Raw genomic sequence first — 18,627 nt, forward strand, 5'->3', positions numbered from 1 at the left:
AATACTGGATAAAAAGACATGACTGAAGGAATCAAGGAAAAGGGAACTGAAAGGAAAGACAAGTAGGTAAGCCACTGGGCCCTAAACTTTTTCCTTGTGAGCACAAAGGAAAATGTCCTTGTTAAAGGAAGCCAGAGATTTGACTGTAAGCTTTGAACGCCCATCGAAAGAGAGAACGACAGTCATTTTAAGGTGTTCCAGTGTTCATGACATATAAAAGTTAGGATTTTTGTTTGGTTGATTTTGAGTACAGTTTTTTCTGATTTTCAGTACCAAGAGACATCCCAAGTCCTTATAAAGATGATGTGAGCTAAGTGGGATATAAGTGTCACAAGGATTTACACAGCTCCCCTCAGTGGAAACCATTGCTACGATCGCAAAGCACAGCACATTAAATTGATGCTATGAACTATCCAAACTCTCCTGTTCAACTGAGTAGAGCACACAAACCCTGGTCTGGCCTAATCCAGGGTAGCATTTAGATTATTGTTACCCAGGACAGCAAGTAGGTTTCAAATTATATTTCAACTCTAATTCATTCATAGAAGCTGCCTGAATAACTGTGCTGGGACGTTTTGTGGCTGAGTCCACACTCAGAAGGTTAAAGTGTTGTGACTGATTAACATTGCAGAATGGGAGAGTGGCTGCGAGCGACAATCTATCTGGCATCTCTGATTTGTAAGAATACAGGTCTTGCATGCAGGTCTTTTACGGTCCTCCGAAAGTGACGTTTCTAATTATTGGGCTGTTGAGAATTACGATATGTAGTAGAGAATACAATGTCACTGTCGCTGGCCCAAACTTCAGGGCAGAAACTTTGAGGTATGAATTCATATCTTTGCATACCAACCAGGAGAAGAGTAGTTTAATGTTCTGTTAATGAAAACGAGAGCATCTAACCGAAGCGGCCAGATTCCCCGCCACCCCCGCCTCTTTATAAAGGCTGGCAGAGGAAGTTGGTATGGGCAGGGCTAAACTCTTCTGGGTAAACTCCAACAGGCAGCCTAATAGGTGATTAAAGACTGAAAATCCTACTCCATGCATGGCTGCAAGAACTTCCGCCTAGAAAAACAAGCATATGTGCCAAGACCATGAAAAATTTTCAATATAACATCCTAGAAGCAATGTAAATAATTAAGCATCTACGAGGAAATATCAGAAGACTCAGCAGAGTCTTGCTTTTACTACACGAAACTCATTATGATTTATTGGTCTTCATTCACAGGATGAGGCACACAGCCAGGCCCAGATGCCTCCCATTTAAGTAACTGGTCTTTAAATTCTAACTTTAGGACTATAATGTAGGCAAAATTACACTCACTCAGTTTGTCTAATTTTTGTTTCCAAGCAGTAGTGATTAATTTTCACTGAAGTAAAAAAGTGCTAGCCTGTAAAAAATAAGTCACAGTTCATAATGGTTATGGCTGTTAATTAACCTACAAAATTTAATGAGCCTTGTGACTATCCTAGTTTCATAAGATTATTCTCTTCTTAAAATAGAGCATATAATATCTGGATGAAGACGAAAATATCCCAAAGCCTTGTTTATAATAGATCCTGAAAGCGTTGTTTCTTTCTGTTTAGGAATGAGAAAAAAATGTAATGCACCTCAACACACTTCAATCTCAACACAATAATTTTAGGCTTCTTAGAAATCCAGTTTATGATTAGAATTAGTCAATTCAGTTATATTCAACAACCCAATATTCATGGACCATGAGAAATGCAACTCTTATTAAGAATTTTTTAAAATCTGATAATCAATTATTCGTATTTTCCAGCTAGATCTTTTAGAACCATGCGATACATCCAAAGCTATACGAAACTCCAATTGTCTATCAAAAAATCTGTAATTTAACATTACTATTAAAAGCAACCTTTGAGTACTTATCAAGTGCAAGGACCAAGCATCAAGTACTAGTGTAAGATGGTGCACGGAATGCACAGTGATACTGGAAGTGTACATGCATTTTAGTTACAGAAGTTTTCAAACAGCCCCAAAGTAATAAACTGGAGGATGTTGTAGAAAGTGAGGGCCTGCAGGGCCCCAGTGGGGAACACGAGGAGGGGAGAAGCGGCTTCCTCCCCAACAGAATTTGTGGGAATCAACCCACTGGTTCCAAGAGGAAGGTGCTGCAAACATGTGGTCTTGTGAAGAATTTTCAATCTTGTTACTTTATACTACCAGGTAAATGTTTACTCAAGGAGGGGATATGTAAAGGGGATAAAATCTGAGTACAAATTTTATATTAAAAATTGAAGCAAGATCTTTTCTTCAAGCCTTAAACAGAAAAATAAAATGAAATTTTGGTTAGGCAGGTCAGATAAAGTAGATGAGGGAGGGTAAAATTAATCAGTTATGGTAATAACAATGTTAATTGAGATTTAATTAGAAATAAGGATCATAGGAATAGTCTACTTTTTCATTAGCCATTTTAATAAGATAAATGAGCTTATTATAACAGCAAATTCACAATACAGAGCAAATGATAAATTATAAGCTCATAGTATGTGATATAAAAATTACATATTGTATCCCATATTGTATGCCTTTAACTGGTCCTTTCTTCCTACTTATTAGTTGTGTTAATAGAAATAACGCCAAATAAGAAGAATGGGAGTTAATAAGGGAAACAAAGATTGATTACTACGAATTGATAACTTATGCTGATGATGGCAATATGGGGTGAAATCTTCATAAATATAGAGCATTGAACAGCCACACAAATTTTCGTGTGGACTTATGTTTTCATTTCTCCTGGGTAGATACTTAGGAGTGAAACTGCTGGTTCATATGGTAACTATGTTTAACATTTTGAGGAACTGCCACACTTTCTCAAAGCAGCTGCATCACTTTGCATTCCTCCCAGCAACGTATGAGGGCTCCATACATTTCTCTATATCCTTGTTAACTGTTTTTATCTGTCTTTTCTACTATAGTATGTCCCATTGGGCGGTACTGCTCCATATCGCTAACTGTGATTTTACACAACTGCCACTCCTCAGGGCTGACCAACACCACTCCCTTCCAGTTGGAAGCTCCTGGGATGTTTACCTGGGGAGGCAGCCAGGTAAGGCCGATCCAGGAAGGCCTTTGGTCGCCAGAGATAGCAAGGAGTGACACTGGACGCCCTAACTAAGCCAGCTTATCTGTGAGCCAGATACTTCGGGCCCGGAAAGGTGAAAAGGCGGAAAGTTCATGCCAAGGAAAACCACCAGAGAGGACTGGGTTCTCCCCACCCTGAGCTGAGCTCTCCCGGACAAATGAGAGGGGTGGGAGAGGCCTCCACCTTGGAGACAGCAGAGAAATGTTCCTTTAAGGTAGTTTGTAAAGGACAACAAACCTGTTTTCCACACAGATTTTCGTAAATAACTGACAGGAGATGGGCTGCTTCTATCAAAGTATTAACCCAAGTGATGAGGGTTAATCGTTAAGTCTTTTGGCTGGTAGCTGGCTTGTGTCTTTCATATTCTAATCCCGGTCACAGAATGGCTAAGGCTGCCTTAGGTGGAAGGCAGGGGGTTTTTTTGTTTGTTTTGTTGTGCTCTTTTTCCTTTCTCTGTTTGCCTTTAGTTTTCCACCCTGAAACTATGTCGTGGCCTTTTTTTTCTGGTGACTGCTATTTATGTGGAACTCCATGAATTAGGTAGTCAGTCACTCTGAAACTTAAAAATAGATTCAGTTTTCTGTTGTCTGGTTGGTAAGTCTTTGACTTAAAGAACTCACTATTTTTCTAAATTTGCAGATGTGTCAATACTTGAAAGTTGAGCCTCTGTTTTATGAGTTTGGATAAAAACTATTAAACCATCTATGATTGAGGTTAACCTTTCAGAAATATTTGGGGCAGAATATTTGTAGCTCTATTTTCTGGTCATTTCAGTACAACTAGGATACCTTAGTGTTTACCGAAACCATTCCCTTTGCAAGAAAATGCTTTTAAAAAGGAGCTTAGTATCAGATGAGGTTGAGAGATAAAGCAGTAAGTGGAACATATGCATGTTAATTAAAACTTTATTTTCTACTAACACTGTACTGTCTTTAGGCATGGGCCCTTCTGTATAGTTACTTGAAGCTTGAACAAATTATTCCAAAGATCGTCATTACTAATGGATTCAAATGGAAATTGTTAATAAAGTCATTTTGCTTAAGTGTTTAACCTATAGTATAGGCTAGATATCCAAACTAATGGATAAATATATGTAACTAGTATATGTTGCTTGATTTGTGAAGCCACATGTGAGATAGAAAGATGTGGTCCATTCAATTTCACACATTCGTTGAGTACCTGTTATGTGTCAAGTATATATGCACAGCAGGCAGCTAGGCTGCTATGAACATTCTTGTTTTCATATGCTTTCTTTTTCTGGGGTATTTACCCAGGAGTGAAATTGCAGGTCATAGAGTATACATACGTTTAGCTTTAGGAGCTCTTTCCTTATCCTCTCTCAAATTGTACATTTCCATTCCTTTCATGCACGGAGCCTATCCCTTCGAAATGTTTTGAATGCCCTAGTAGACATCTGCTACATGCACAAGCTTTCAATCCTTTAACATTTACCCAAGGTAAGTAGTACCATTGGCAGGATACTTAATCTAGAACTATGTCAATCCTGCTCTAATCTAAATAGTTTGAGGCTTTGGTTCTGTGAATAAAACTCAACTCCTACCCATCGCCAGCCAGCTTACACTCTTGGAAGTAAGAGGAAGCAATGAAAGGACAGAAGATCAGGTCAAATTATCCCCAACATCTGAAAATCAACTCAATCTCACGCTCCAAACAGAGCTGGCTGACATCTTCATTTCCATGTGCTGAATTGAGCTTATCATTCTCATCTTCACTTGAGCAGGCTTATCCCCACCTCAGCATTCTGTTAACAAGCCTTTCCTGTCTGAATAGTGTTTGCACTGATCCCTGATCAACAATGGTCTTTCTTGATTTTTAAGTTTGTAGCCATGAAATCTGTCCACACTTCAGCTCTTTTAGCAGGTAAGGGGAGAATGAAACTCAAACTCATTTCTCCTTATATTTATGAGTCGCTCTGAGAAAAAAGTATCTTATTCGCTAAAATGAAGATCTAGATTTTATTTGTATTTGAGCAAGTCATTCTTTTTCTGTCTGAATTTATTACAGATAGTACAAGAGTCTATCTCAAGCCAGGCTTCCTTCATGCTTAGAGTTATTTCACTACAATGTAAATTAGTTTTTAAAATCCATTCTCTGAGTAAAATAGCCATTACTGACATGTGAGATATCTGCTCTGGTTTTCAGTCAATGAGGCTACCTAGACCCAGTGGTGGCTTCAGATTTTGTCTACTGATGGGTGTTGTGTTGAAATTACATTTTGATGACTAGCTCCCCTATCTCTGAGATCTCACATTTATATGGAGTGGCTATGAAAGAAGTGCTGATGGAAATTATCATAGGCTGAAGTGTCCCAAATCATCCCGTGGGGCCACTACTGTCTATACGCTTACACTTTTACTTGTGTAAAGTGCACAAAAAAAAGCAGCGAGAAACAAGTGACACAGAGGACAGCTGTGCTAGGCGTGTGGTGCACAAAGTTTCCCAAACCCAAGCTGGAACATGGCTGACTATGATGAATGTCCTTAGGAAATGTTTTCCATCATGTCTGCAGACCGATGCGGAGATTGGTGGTAAACATGTGTTATGAGGGAAGAGAACTAACTTGATAACAATGGGGGGGGTGCTGCTTTAAGTTGAGTGATCAGGGGAAGACCTCTCTGAAGAAATGCCATTTAAATTGAGACTGAACTAACAAGAAGGATCCTGTAAGGGGAACAATGGTCCAGGCAGGAGGAGCTGGCTCTTGGCAGGACACCCTGGATGGAGGGATGTGCTGATCTTGCTGCCAGGCTGTACAGTGGGCTGAGTGAGGAGGCTGCCTAATGAGTCGGGATGTGTTTGAAATGCAACTCGGGTGCCGGGCCAGCTTCTCCATGCGCTGCCATAGAGGAGGCCGCATCTTTACACGAGCAAGCCCGCCCTATGGGAAAGGGCGCCACAAAATGCCAGATGAGCTGGAAGACAGCTTTGCAGGGAGGCGGCTATGTCGAGTGTGGCGGGCGGTGTAGCTTGGCGTCAGGTTGTAAGTCTTCTGCCTCTCAGAGGTCTTGGGGTGCCAGAAGTGAATTCTGGAGGGTGGGAAATATCCATTTCTAGGATGGCTGCAGGGATCCAAGTCTTGACCAAGAACGGGGATGGGGCAGGTGAGGGGCGATGTGCAGGAGGAAGCTGGGGACTGAGAGCTAAAGAATGGAGCATGGCCCTCAGGATGGAGGGGGCTGATGTCCAAGGCACAAAAACGGTTTGGATCCAAGTTCTGGTCACACTGACCTGAACTTTCTATTTTTACTAGCCACAAGTGACAGGAAAGCTATAACAACAGCCCAAATGCCATCAAGGAGTGGGGAAGCAAGAGCTGACAGGGCGCCCAAAGGCCATGGTGCAAGAAGCAGGAACCTCTTTCTTTACTGACCCACAAGGCCAGGCCGTTGAACTGCACTGCTGGGTTGGATCCATAGAATTAAGTTAAGAATTGAAAGCCTGCTAAGTGCTGGGCCCTGAAATTAATATGACAAATAAGGCCAAATCCAGCCTGTTTTCTGTTTTTATATAGCTCACAAGCAAAGGATGATTTTTACATTTTTAAATGGTTAGAAAATGAAAGGAAGAATATTCATGGACCAGAGGGGAGAGGGAAGAGGAGAAGAGAGAGGTAGACAGTGTAAAGGGGGGTCAAATATGTGGTGACAGAAAGAAATAAAACTATGGGAGGTGAACACACAGCGTAAATATATATATGCCTTACTGTTAAAAAAAAAAAAAAGAATCTTCACGGTACCTGAAAACTACCTGAAACTCACATTTTAATGTCCACACATAAAGTTTCATTGGAACACTGCCATGGTCATTTGTGCATGTATTGTCTATGGCTGTTTTCCTGCTACAATGGGAAACTTGAAATATTTAGTTCGCCTACAGAAAAGATTGCTGTCCCCCACAGAAGACCATGGCCTCTGATCCCAAAGGAAGTCAGTCTAGCAAGAGAATACCTCTTGAAAATAATTCAATGACAAATTGTAATGTGTACTTGAAATTTTATAATATGTAATATTATACATTCTTTTTAGTCCTTAGAATGAATCTACCTTAATCTTTCATATGAATATCAACTTTACAATCAGATCAAATTTATGTGAACTGCTTTGAAGCATACAGGGAAAAACCATGAGTGTTGTAAATTATTACTCTGCATGGAATTCTCATTGTGCGATTCTATAGTTGTAGATGTAAAAATCAGGAAGGGCTATATAATTTGCAGGACCCAGTGCAAAGTGAAAATGCACGGCCCCTTGTTCAAAAATGATTTAGAATTTCAAGATGGCAAAACAGCAGAGCATTAAAATAGGGGTAGGATCCTGTAAAGGGCAGGGGCCTGTGTGCCTACACAGCTCTACACAGCTCCCATGCCCAAGAAGCTGGCCCTGGCAAGAATTATAGGAAGACAGAATAAATGTGATGGAAACAAGGCAATTCCTTTGAAGTATTATTTACAAATTTTGATGGGAAACATTTTTCTTGTTATTTGCTTAAGTAGAAAGGAGGATGGATCAAAATTTTTAGTTGATAGAAGGTTCTAGTTAAATGAGGTCAGGTTACTTGAGATTTCGACTGAAGATGGCAACCAGATGTTTTCGAGTTTTTACAATAAGATTTAGGCCAGATTTATTAAAAGTTTCACAGGGTTTTTAAAAATTGAAATATATTTCATAACATTGCATAAGTTTAAGGTGTAGAACATGTCGATACATTAATATATTGTAATATGATTGCCACTGTAACATTAGCTGTCACCTCCATCATGTCACATAATTATCATTTCTTTTTTGTGGGGGGAATATTTAAGACCTAGTCTGATAGCAAGTTTGATGTTTACAATACAGTATTATTGCCCATAATCACTACATTGTGCATTAGATCTTAGGAGTTATTTATCTATTAGTTGCAAGTCACAGGGATATTACAATGTTGAAAGCAGTTTCTAAGGAAGCTAATTGCCCAAGTTTACACAAATTTTTTTTTTAGAATAATTTATCATTTTTAGCAAGAGAGGCAGAAATCTAATTCAGGCATAGTATTCTTTGAGTTAAATGGTGTACGGCATGGAATGGATTTCTTCCTTTGCCTAGTTATTCAAGGATAGATCTTGTGATCTAAAAAGGAACAACGTGCTGTTGTATCCACAGTAAGGGGAACTAACGGTCTTGTGCTTGTAAGACAGCGGCCCCGCTCCTATTTAGTCCTTTTAATTTCCAGAAAGAAGAGCCCGATTCTTATCGCCCCTTGGATGCCGTTTGGTCCTGTCTGGCGCCACTGATGAGAAATGGCAGTGGAGCCAATTCTTGGAGAATCACCGTCAGACCAGGCCTCCCCACACTTAAGGAAAGGGAGTAGACACTTTCACCTTTCCAGTGATTTGCTGAAAGAAGCCATTTGTATTTGCATAACTATTACTACTTTGTAAAACAGTCGGACAAAATGATTGTTGAAATAAATTAAAAAATTAAATCAGACTCATCTATATTTGCAGTCTTGAGGATGTAGATTTTCTACTTAGCTGTGCTAATGGCATTTCAGTTTATTACATTAAAACATACTTTAAAAAGACATATTTAGCTCAGAAAGTGAATGTTGGTTAATTTTCCATTTTGTGCAAATCTTAGATGGCATTCAGTGTAGTTGCACTTGGAAGATCATGGGAGAAGTCACACTAATTGTACATAATCTAAATGTGGAAGGAATTGGAATCCTTTGGTTGTTAAGTAAGGTAACTACTGAAGTCTGTACAATCAGTCTTCATGTTAATTCCATGTTAGCACCAACTTTCCTTACATTTACTGTTCTCTCCTTACATCGCCAACCCCTGCCTGCTATGTCAAGGAGTCTTATTTCACTATAGTTTAGTGTTATAATGTGTCCCTAAGTAGCTGTATCTGGGTATCCAGGAGTCTTCTTCCACTATAGTTTAGTGTTATAATGTGTCCCTAAGTAGCTGTATCTGGGTATAAGGGGAGTTTCAGAGACGTAATCTCATCTCTCTCACTTCCTCTATTTTCACAGCCTTGTAACAATTTATGTTTTCACAAGGTCTCTCGGGAAAATTTCAGAAACCTTCATTCATCCATCCACTCTTTTCACGCTCACTCACTGAGTGCCCACATGGACCACACGTCAGGAATACAGGGGTGGGGTGGGGTAATAACACAGGACAGACTTGAGCCTTGGCCTCATGTCCCAGGGCCCAAATAAGTCTTGTGTGGCAGATGGACAATGTCTTTGAGAGTCCCTCAGGTGGCCCTCAGCTGATAAAATTAAACAGGGTGTTCTTTGCTTGGGAACAATAAAGTTCAAGTCAGGGCAGGATCAGAGACCCTCCTGACAAAGACCGTGGACAACCCACGTGAGATTTAGAAGCCCTTTGCCCTCCCCACTGTCCTGGATCTGTTCGCAGATGGGGCACGGAGTCTTGTGTGCAGGTTCTGGCATCTCGGCACTCTGGCTCCCACTGAGGTTTTCGATCTTCTGCTGGGCTCAGGACACTGTGTCCTTGGTCTTCAAGGGTCTTAGTAGTACTGAACTCCTGCACCTGGCACTTATGGGCAGAGTCATGGAATCTAAATGCCCTTGTAGTAGGGACTCTTTTCCTAACCATCCCTAACCACATTGGTTAATCAATGTTAGTCCCGAGTAAACATCTGTGAGTGAATGAAGCATGCGTAACACCCTGGCTCTCAAGCCAGGGGCCTGTCCATCGAGATACAATGGACATAAGAAAGCAGTGCCTCAGCCACCCATTCCTCCCTCGTCTTCCACCTTAGTCACCTGGGAGGACAGGTCCATGGTGGATCTGGTGGGAATGGCCATAGTCGAAGTAGCTCCCCACTGCCTGGGTTTTATTGCTTGTTGGGCCTCGGTTTCTTACTCTTGGGGGAGCCAAGACATCAGTTAATTTCTCAAAGCATCGTGCAAACAAGGAGAAAGCCCCAGGCCACGAGTGTGTCTCTGCCTTCTTCTACAGCCTTTGCCTTGCAGCTGCTTCCAGAAGCAGGAGTGTGCTTCCCCTGGCCCTCTCCCCCCACCTTGCCACTTCAGGAAGTAGGCTTACTCATTACTAGTTCAACTGCCCGTATCTAAACAAAATATAAACACATCTCTGCAATTATATTTCTATGATTGGTATTGTTGAGCACAAGCTGATTTGTTTGTTTAGCATCTGAGACTTTCACTTCTTAGCGGAAGCATCATGCAGGAGGGATACTTAGTATTCTTCTTTTGAAGAAGAACCTAAACAGCCAAAACTATTCCCCTTTTTTGCTAATTCCAATCTTGGGGAAATGATGGAAATGGTGCTTCCTAAGACACTAGTACTGTGGGAGGTGTCCTACTAAATACTTGGTAAGTTTGAATAGACAACAGAACAGGTTTTTTTACAGTTTTACATAAATATTAAGACCACCCTTATGCTGATGGATGCTGTTATCTTTCATTTGAATACTACTCTTTCTTATTTTCTAATTACATGTATATCTGTTATCTCTTTATCAATGAAGTCAGTAAGAACTATTATTAATCCATTACTTTGTTTTATTCTTGTAGATCACTTCACTGCACCCAGGCAGCTTTAAAAATAACTGTTACTCCTGTATTTGTATGAGTGTATACATATTTAATTTGGAAAAAAGTATACTTACAAAAGAGTTGGAAAGATAATACAGAGAGATCCTGTGCACCCATAGTCCTCAACCTGGGGGGATTTTTATCCCTCCACTGCTCCTGAGGGTATCTGGGAACATCTGAAGGCATTTTGGTTTTCACATTTGGCAGCCAGCGTGTAGAGCGTAGGGATGCTGCTATATTATTGTACAAAAGAATAGACAGCTTCCTACAAGCAAGAGTTAGCCAGCCTAAAACGTTAGTAGTGCTGAGCTTGAGAAACTCTGTTCTAGACCCTTCACCCATTTCTCTAATGTTATGTTAAATAACCATGATAGATAATATCAAAATTAAGAAATTAGCATTGGCTCAATATTGTTAAACTATGGAATTTCCCGTATTTCTCTTTTTTAAACTAACGTTCTTTTTCTGTTCTAGAATCCAGTCCTCTTTAGGCTGATCCAATCTGACAATTTCTCCATCTTTTTTCTTTGTTTTTTATGACCTTGACACTTTTGAAGAGATTTATAAGTGTTTCTCACCTAGGTATGGTACTGACCCCATCCATGTAGCATATCCAGGTAGCATATGGAAATGCGGTATTCTGTTAGGTTATAGCTATGACTGGGGAGTGCTGTGGCATTTAGAGGGTGAGGATGAGAGATAATGTGGTGCCAAGCTCAGGACAGTCCCACATAACAAGCAATTTCCCACTCAGCGTGCCAACAGCATCCTCACTGACACAGATCTCAAGTAGAGTGAATTGGCTTGTCTCAATTCTAGCAAATGACAGGAAGGAAACCAGAGTAAAAGCTTCATTTTTAAAGTTTCAGTACAAGAATTTTGTATCTAACTGTCTTCATTGAAAATGTTGGGTTTAATATTTTCAGCAACATTTTTATCTTTTGGAAATCTTTAGTTCTAAATAGATAACATTTTCATTTTATTTGCTGAGGTGCTATGTTAAGCATGAGTTACCTCCCAATGGAACCTTTGAAATACAATTAAAGAATTGGACTTCACAGTAAGGGATTAATGTAGTTCCATGGTGAGGGCGACAGAGGAAAGTATTTGGAGCCACAGTTGTATCGATGGGGTTGTATGCATCCTGCTTCCTGCTCTAATTTCCTTTATAGCACTTCTCCCCACCTGGCAGTGTGCATTTACTTGTTTATCTTCTGTCTGCCCCTTAAGAAAGCAAGCTCCGTGGGAGAAGGGACTTTGCTTTGTTGACAGTGTATTCTCTGACTCTCTAGAGGAAATACCATGAAATTCATGTTTGAGCTGTATTTCAAGAGGCTTTAGACGTAAAGAACACAGGCAGAGTATCCGAATGACCTCCTAACTGGTTCCTGGCCAGCAACGTTACTTTATTTTTAATTTACGTAAACGGCATGTGCTACACATAATATTCCACCTCCCCTCTCTTTCATTCAACAGTGCACTTTTGAGGTTTATCCTTTCATAAAAAAATGTATAGCTCTAGTTCAGTAGTTTCCCACTGCGGGGGATTTTGTCCTTCAGGGGCTATTTGGCGACACCTGGAGACGTTTCGATGGTCACCACTGGAGGTTGCTAATGACAACTCCTCGATGGAGGCCAGGGTCGCTGCTAAACATCCTGCGATGCACAGGGCGTCCTCCCAATATAGAATCATCTGGCCCAATAGCCCCCAAGTCAGAGACCCTGGGCTCCTCCTTTCCCTGGATCTGCACGAGCACTCCCGCGATCGCACGTACATCTCCCCAGTGTGTTCTCCTGACGCACACGTGGGTGTCCCAGTGCTCGGCTGCGAAGAACATCCTCAGCGCCGCGTGTGTGTGTGTGTGTGTGAGAGAAAGAGAGAGAGAGTGTGTGTGTGAGTGTGTGTGTGTGTGTGAGAGTGAGTTGCTGGTAGTCTCGCTGTTCTAGGAAATACTTCCAAATGCCGTGCTGGTAGTCTCGCTCTGTTCTAGGAAATGCCACTCCAGAACCACTGACCCACTGACACCCACAGCACTGCCCGGGGCTCTAATTCTCCGCATCTTTGCCAGCAGTTGATATTATTTGAGAGTGAGTTGCTGGTAGTCTCGCTGTTCTAGGAAATACTTCCAAATGCCGCTCCAGAACCACTGGCCCACTGACACCCACAGCACTGCCCGGGGCTCCAATTCTCCGCATCTTTGCCAGCAGTTGATATTATTTAACTTTAAAAATGTGTCAGCCTGAAGACCTTAAGTAAGTAAATCATTTAAAAATGTTTATTCTGTCTGATTATTAATCAAGGCAAGGCCATGGGTAAGTCACCCGCTGCAGCATTCTACAAAATTGGGGGAAATGGTTTTGCTAAGCACACACCGCTTCATCTTGCTCATCTCTCTACCTTTCTTACGTGTTTTAAAACCGCACATTCTGGGAAACAAAGCTTACCTGTTTCTGCCAGCAGAGGTCACTGTCCCTCAGTGGTTCTCCACCAGTGTGCTTTGTCTGCCTCTGTCTCTGTCTCTGTCTCACACGCACCCCACAGCCCCGTGGAATAGTTGGCAAGGATCGGACATATTTTGTTTTCACAATGTGGGTAGGCTGCTGGCACCTAGCGGTTAGACACCGGGGATTCTGCTAAAAACCTACAATGCGGAGGACAGAACCCACAAAGAATCATCTGGCCCGGATGTTAACTGTGCCCAGGTTAGACACCGGGGATTCTGCTAAAACCCTACAATGCGGAGGACAGAACTCACGAAACAACAAAGAATCATCTGGCCCGGATGTTAACTGTGCCCAGATGGGGAAACCACCGCGTGGGCGGAATCTTAACACATGAACCTTTGAAAGTCAGACTGCGACAACCTCCACAATAATAACGCTGCCTTTATTATTTAAAATACGAACCAACTTTGAACTATACAAACTGGGCTGGGGGGTGAGGGGTGAGGCACTTCATGATCAGTGTGCTCCTGGGGAAAAGGCAGGGTGGGTGGGCGGAAGGCAGGCAGAGTTCGCTCTCAGCCCAGTGTCTGCAGTGGGCTCTGCAGGCTAAGAGGAGGGGGTCCCGGGTTTAACAGACCTGCCAGCTGGAGTGGTGGGAGGTGACCTGGTGGTGTCAGCGACTCATGCCAGGATAGAGCAGTGCTCCCTACGGCAAAAGGACTGTGGGTTTGAGTCTCAGAAGGTGGTGGTGGCGGGGCCTTGACTCTTAGGACACCGGGGGGACATCAGGGCCCGCCGAGTGCTGATCTGCTCTCAGCTCCCCAGCCAAGGCTGTGACTGTGGCCTGCGCTGGTGGTGTCCTTTCAGCAGGTTGAGCGGCAGACGGGGGCGGCTCAGGGAGGGTGGCAGTCAGTTCGCAGGTCGGTGTCCTCTCAGACACTCTTCTCAGAGGCCCAGGCCTGGGCACAAAGGGAAGGGTCTCTCCGTTTTTCCGCACGGGCTTGAAGGCAGACGGCCTGCGCTCCGGGCTCAGGTCTCTGCTCGTGGCGCCGGGGATCTCGAACCAGAGTGGCCCGTCGAACTTCTTCCTTCCTTTCTTGCACTGGCTGAGGGCCTTCAGCACGGTCTCCCTGGCACAGGGGTCTGGGAGCTCCTGGACGGGTGCACACCTGTAGAGGCTCCCTTTGCGCTCGGGAGGGGCGATCGTCACGATCACCGGGCTGCGGATACGCTGGGGGTTGCGGGCATTCCGGAGCCACTGCCTCATGAAAGCCTTCTCGTTGCTGGAAAAATCGGGCCCCGTGAAGGACCAGAGAGGCGGCCTGCTGGGAAAGCGCCTCCAAGCCTCGGGCACCATCGCCCTGCGGCACCGGGTGTAGTTCTGGCTGGGCGGCGTGGTGGGCAGGGGCTGGTTGCAGACCTTGCATTTCAGGTGGACGTGAATGTCTCGGCACTGATCGCAGTCCCGCTGCTGGCCGGCGGGCCTGGGCGGTGGGGACTGGCGCGCCCCAGCGGAGGGCGGCAGCGTGGCCTTGCCTCTGCTCAGGTAGCTGCCCATGATCGCGGTGCGGCAGGAGCGGGACCTTCGAGGGGGACTCGGCTCCCAGACGGTCCTGCTGTGTGCGGACGCGAAGGGTGCAGGGGTAGGCTTACCGTTGCTATTCCGGCGCAAGGACAGCGCGCGGGGCGTCCGGATGCAAGGACAGCGCGCGGGGCGTCCGGATGCAAGGACAGCGCGTGGGTCGTTTGGGCGCAAGGACAGCGTGTAGCGTCTGCGCGCAAGGTCAGCAGGTGGGGCTTCCAGGTACAAGGACAGCGCGTGGGGCGTCTGTGCGCAAGGTCAGGAGGAGGGGCGACTGCGCACTGGAACTGTCCGGGCACCGGGTTGTACACGCGCCAGGCCAGCGCCCCACGCCCACCGGCACCTCACCAGATGCCCCCTGCTCTTGAGGCGAGGGGAACCTCCAGCTTCCTGCTGTGCCAGCACGGAGCTCCGGGCAGAGGGGCCTAGGAGCGCTTTGACGTCTGTAGTTGAAGTTTAGAGAGAGAAAATATAACAATTTCCACTAGGTTCTTAGAAGTACAGAACATTGACAGAAGTGCACTTTCATTCATTATTCTAAAAATGCACACAATACACTTTTAAGGAATGCTCTTTTAAGGAAAACGAATTTATTTTTATTGATAAAGGGGATTTGTTTTATTTTCTAGAATGGTTGCTAGGGTACGTTTTGCAATTTTAGTCTTAAGCAAATGCTGAAAGCAGTGAGGATTTTCTTTTAGTGTTGCAAAATGTTTCAAAAATCAGATCAGGCGAGAGCGAAGCAGCACTCCGGAGAGTTGGAGAACTCAGGTTTATCACACTGGTGGTCCCATAGGAGCTAGTGCTCTGCAAATCTGGGCCTGAGCTCGGTTGCAATATTCCTTATATAGAACTTATTTGGCATGGACTGATTGCTTAATTTGTCCTCAGACGGTTACAAAAGCCCAATAGTTGCTATGGGTTGCAGGCAGTTACAAAGAGTTACAAAATTGGAGAGTTGGGAGGGGGTACAGACAGTTAACATTTGTTGCTTAGACACAACAAGCAAAAGGGAAGATGAGTCTTTAGTTAATTTCGAGTAAAGCCTATGCAGCAAGCATATCTACAGAAGCAGAACAAAGAGCTGATTAGCCTTTTGAGTGAAAATTCCTCTTCATCAGCACCGACAACTTTGGTTTCATGTGGACTTGTATTTTCAATCTTCATCCATTCACAGGTAGATCATGTTGTCTCTGAACACCAATGCCACGTCTCTCCTTTCATTTCTGCTCGTCATGTTGGAGTAAAGGGAGCCATGCACATTTTCACTAATAGCTGAAAACACTGATGTTCAAAAACAAAGCGAAAGCTCTAGGGAAGTGATTATAGCGCTTAGGCTTGGAGGCTGGTTTAAAGTAGTGTGAATCAATCTCTCTTTGTGAAAATTTCCCTCAAAAGCACATGAAGAAGGCACTGGGCTGGTCCCAGAGCTGGGATGGAAGATGAACAGAAAGCAGAAGCCCGCAATCGGTCAAATCCAAGAGTGGGCAACATGTTCCATCCAGATCTGAGAGGTGGACAGCCGAAGGTGATGACACCAGATAGAGCTTAATGAGGAAACACCAGGTTTCTGGGGTGAGACACCAAACCAAATGTTTTGAGACATAGGGGTGTGGGAGCCAGTGGGTGCAGGTAATGAGACTCTTAACATTGTACCCTCACAGATGACTTTTTCCCACCTTTTTCGGCTGAATCCTTATTTAAGGAATGATCTCCAGGTATATGATTTTGAAAACAGAAAAGTTACTATAATTTTCTTAGGACAATTTTCATGAATGAAATGACTCTTCACACATAGCTAACATATCTCCTAAGGTAGTAATTGCATCAGAGTGAATAGTCTAATGCCACTGGGTATAGATTGCTTATAATGTAATTTTTCTAATGTTTACAGTATTTCCCACATCCTATCTACAATGTAACCCAGTGGGTGTCATTCTGGTTTGAGGCTAATGACTCTCCAAGGAACCAGTCAGTCCTCTGCTGGTGAGCTACAGGCATAAGTGAATCACCCATATGCAAATCGACATGTTAATTAATTAAAAGCTGTTTTCATAGACACTGAAGATGCCTGTTTCTTCTTTTCAAGCACCGAGAGGATTAATGGATTTCATTAGTTAGTTGATTTTGGAGATTAGCATACATCAGTGGTGCTCAAACAGAGTTGAGTTTGCAATGCACGTTAAAGAAATGTCTGGAGACATTTTTGGTTGTCACTGCTTGGGGGTCTACTGGCATACAGTGGGTAGAGACACAAGGAATGCTCCTAAACATCCTACTACAGTACAGCCCCCCACCACATAGCAACTGGTATATTTATTGGGCCCGCATAAAATTTATGGAGAATAAATAATTCATGGAGAATAACGATTAGGAGGGATTGATATCAAAGGTATCTTTATGTCTTCCTATTCAATAACATGGTATGAATTTTATTAATTTGAGTTTATTGTCCCTTAGAAATGTTTTACAGTTTTCTTGTTGACATTTTGTGTTCATTCCAAGGTATTTTAGTTTGTTAGTTTCTATTATAAGTAGGGCTCTTTCTTCCATTACATCTTCGAATTGTGATTTACATATGTCAAAGGAATTGATTTCTATAAATCCGGTACTCCACTAATTGTTTCTTTAATTTTCTTTATCTCTTTTGGTCTAACTTTATTGGCTACTACCAGAATTTAATATTTAATATGCCAATAACAGTGGAGTTAGTAGAAACCATTTCCACATGAGGCATACTATTTACTTTTGAGCTGAGATTAATCTATTTTATCAAGTGAGAGAATTCTCCTTTCATTTGCATTTTATTAAATTTAAAAAAAGATGACAAATTTTGTCAAATGTATTTTAGGAATCTAAGGAAATGAAAATGTGAGTTTTCCCATGAGATTTGCTGATGGGCTGAAGTATATTAATCACAACCATATCATTCTTAATATTGAACCATCCTTGGAATACTGAAAAACATTCTACATTTGGACAAAGTATATATTTCTTCTGATGTACTGTTGGCTTCTGTCCCTAATATTTTATTTAGCTTTATTTTTTTCTGAAATATTTGAGAGATATTGGCTTATTGTCTACTTTTTTGAGCAGAAGGGATCACAATATTTGATGGGTTTTGGTTTCATTGTTACCTCGGCTTCGAAACATAGAATTTAGAAGCTTTTGATCTCGTGAAAAAATTTTAACCAATAAAAATCCAATATAAACAAGTAAAACAGTTATTATTGTAGATGTTTATTAAACACGGTTTTGTGTGTTGATGTATTAACCACCACTTAAACTTAGTTTCTAAAGTAAAAACATATACCAAGTCTAAACTCTTAGAATAAAATTTCTATATAGGCATTGTTGGGTTCTATCTTTACCCTGAGATTCCACGGTAAAAAGGAAATTATAGGGTTTTAAATCCAGCTATTTACAGCCTTCATTTTTCCATTTAAAAGTCTTAATTTTTATAGAGATTCTTCTCATTGCATGTATAGTAAAACGTATGTCACTGTCAAGAATGAAAGTAAAAAGGTTATGTTTTTCTCTGTTTTAACTCCTCTCTCTAGTTAATCTGAAGCGTTTCCTAATTCACACCCAGATCAAGACACGAGCACATTTTAATAAAAAAGTACAAGCCCTGGAAGATGTTAGAAACTTACAAAAATTGACACCAGAGTTTGAGCCCAGCCCTGCTGAAATGGCGCAGACCAGCCTTTCATACGTGGGAACGGGGCACGAACGTACCTGATCATGATCGACCTCGACGGGCTGCTTCTTAATGATCCAGGTGACGGACTCGGAGAGAGGCGGCGTGGTCAGGGATCCTGAGTAAGTCCAGTAATCCGGGCAGCTTGGCATCAGGCAGGAAGGGTCGAATGACCCAAATTCCACACGGGCGTCCTGGCC

The 18,627-nt window shown here is 42.6% G+C and overlaps 1 protein-coding gene across 5 annotated transcripts in view; it reads right to left on the reverse strand.

The window, feature by feature from the left end:
• Window positions 1–13,568: 13,568 nt before the first annotated feature.
• POM121L12 (POM121 transmembrane nucleoporin like 12) overlaps window positions 13,569–18,627 on the reverse strand; it is a 13,216-nt gene continuing 8,157 nt past the window's right edge. For 3 of the 5 annotated variants that reach the window (XM_015589177.2, XM_015589176.2, XM_015589175.2), the window contains 2 exons: window positions 18,466–18,621; window positions 13,569–15,170 (listed from right to left, as the gene is read on the reverse strand). In XM_015589177.2, coding sequence (XP_015444663.1) covers window positions 13,912–14,703 — 792 coding nt within the window. In that variant the 5' untranslated portion in view covers window positions 14,704–15,170; window positions 18,466–18,621 and the 3' untranslated portion in view covers window positions 13,569–13,911. The other 2 variants (XR_003046213.1, XR_001516855.2) reach the window with 2 other exon arrangements.

The sequence above is a fragment of the Pteropus alecto genome, unplaced genomic scaffold, assembly GCF_000325575.1.
Source record: "Pteropus alecto unplaced genomic scaffold, ASM32557v1 scaffold23, whole genome shotgun sequence".
Classification (NCBI taxonomy): domain Eukaryota; kingdom Metazoa; phylum Chordata; class Mammalia; order Chiroptera; family Pteropodidae; genus Pteropus; species Pteropus alecto.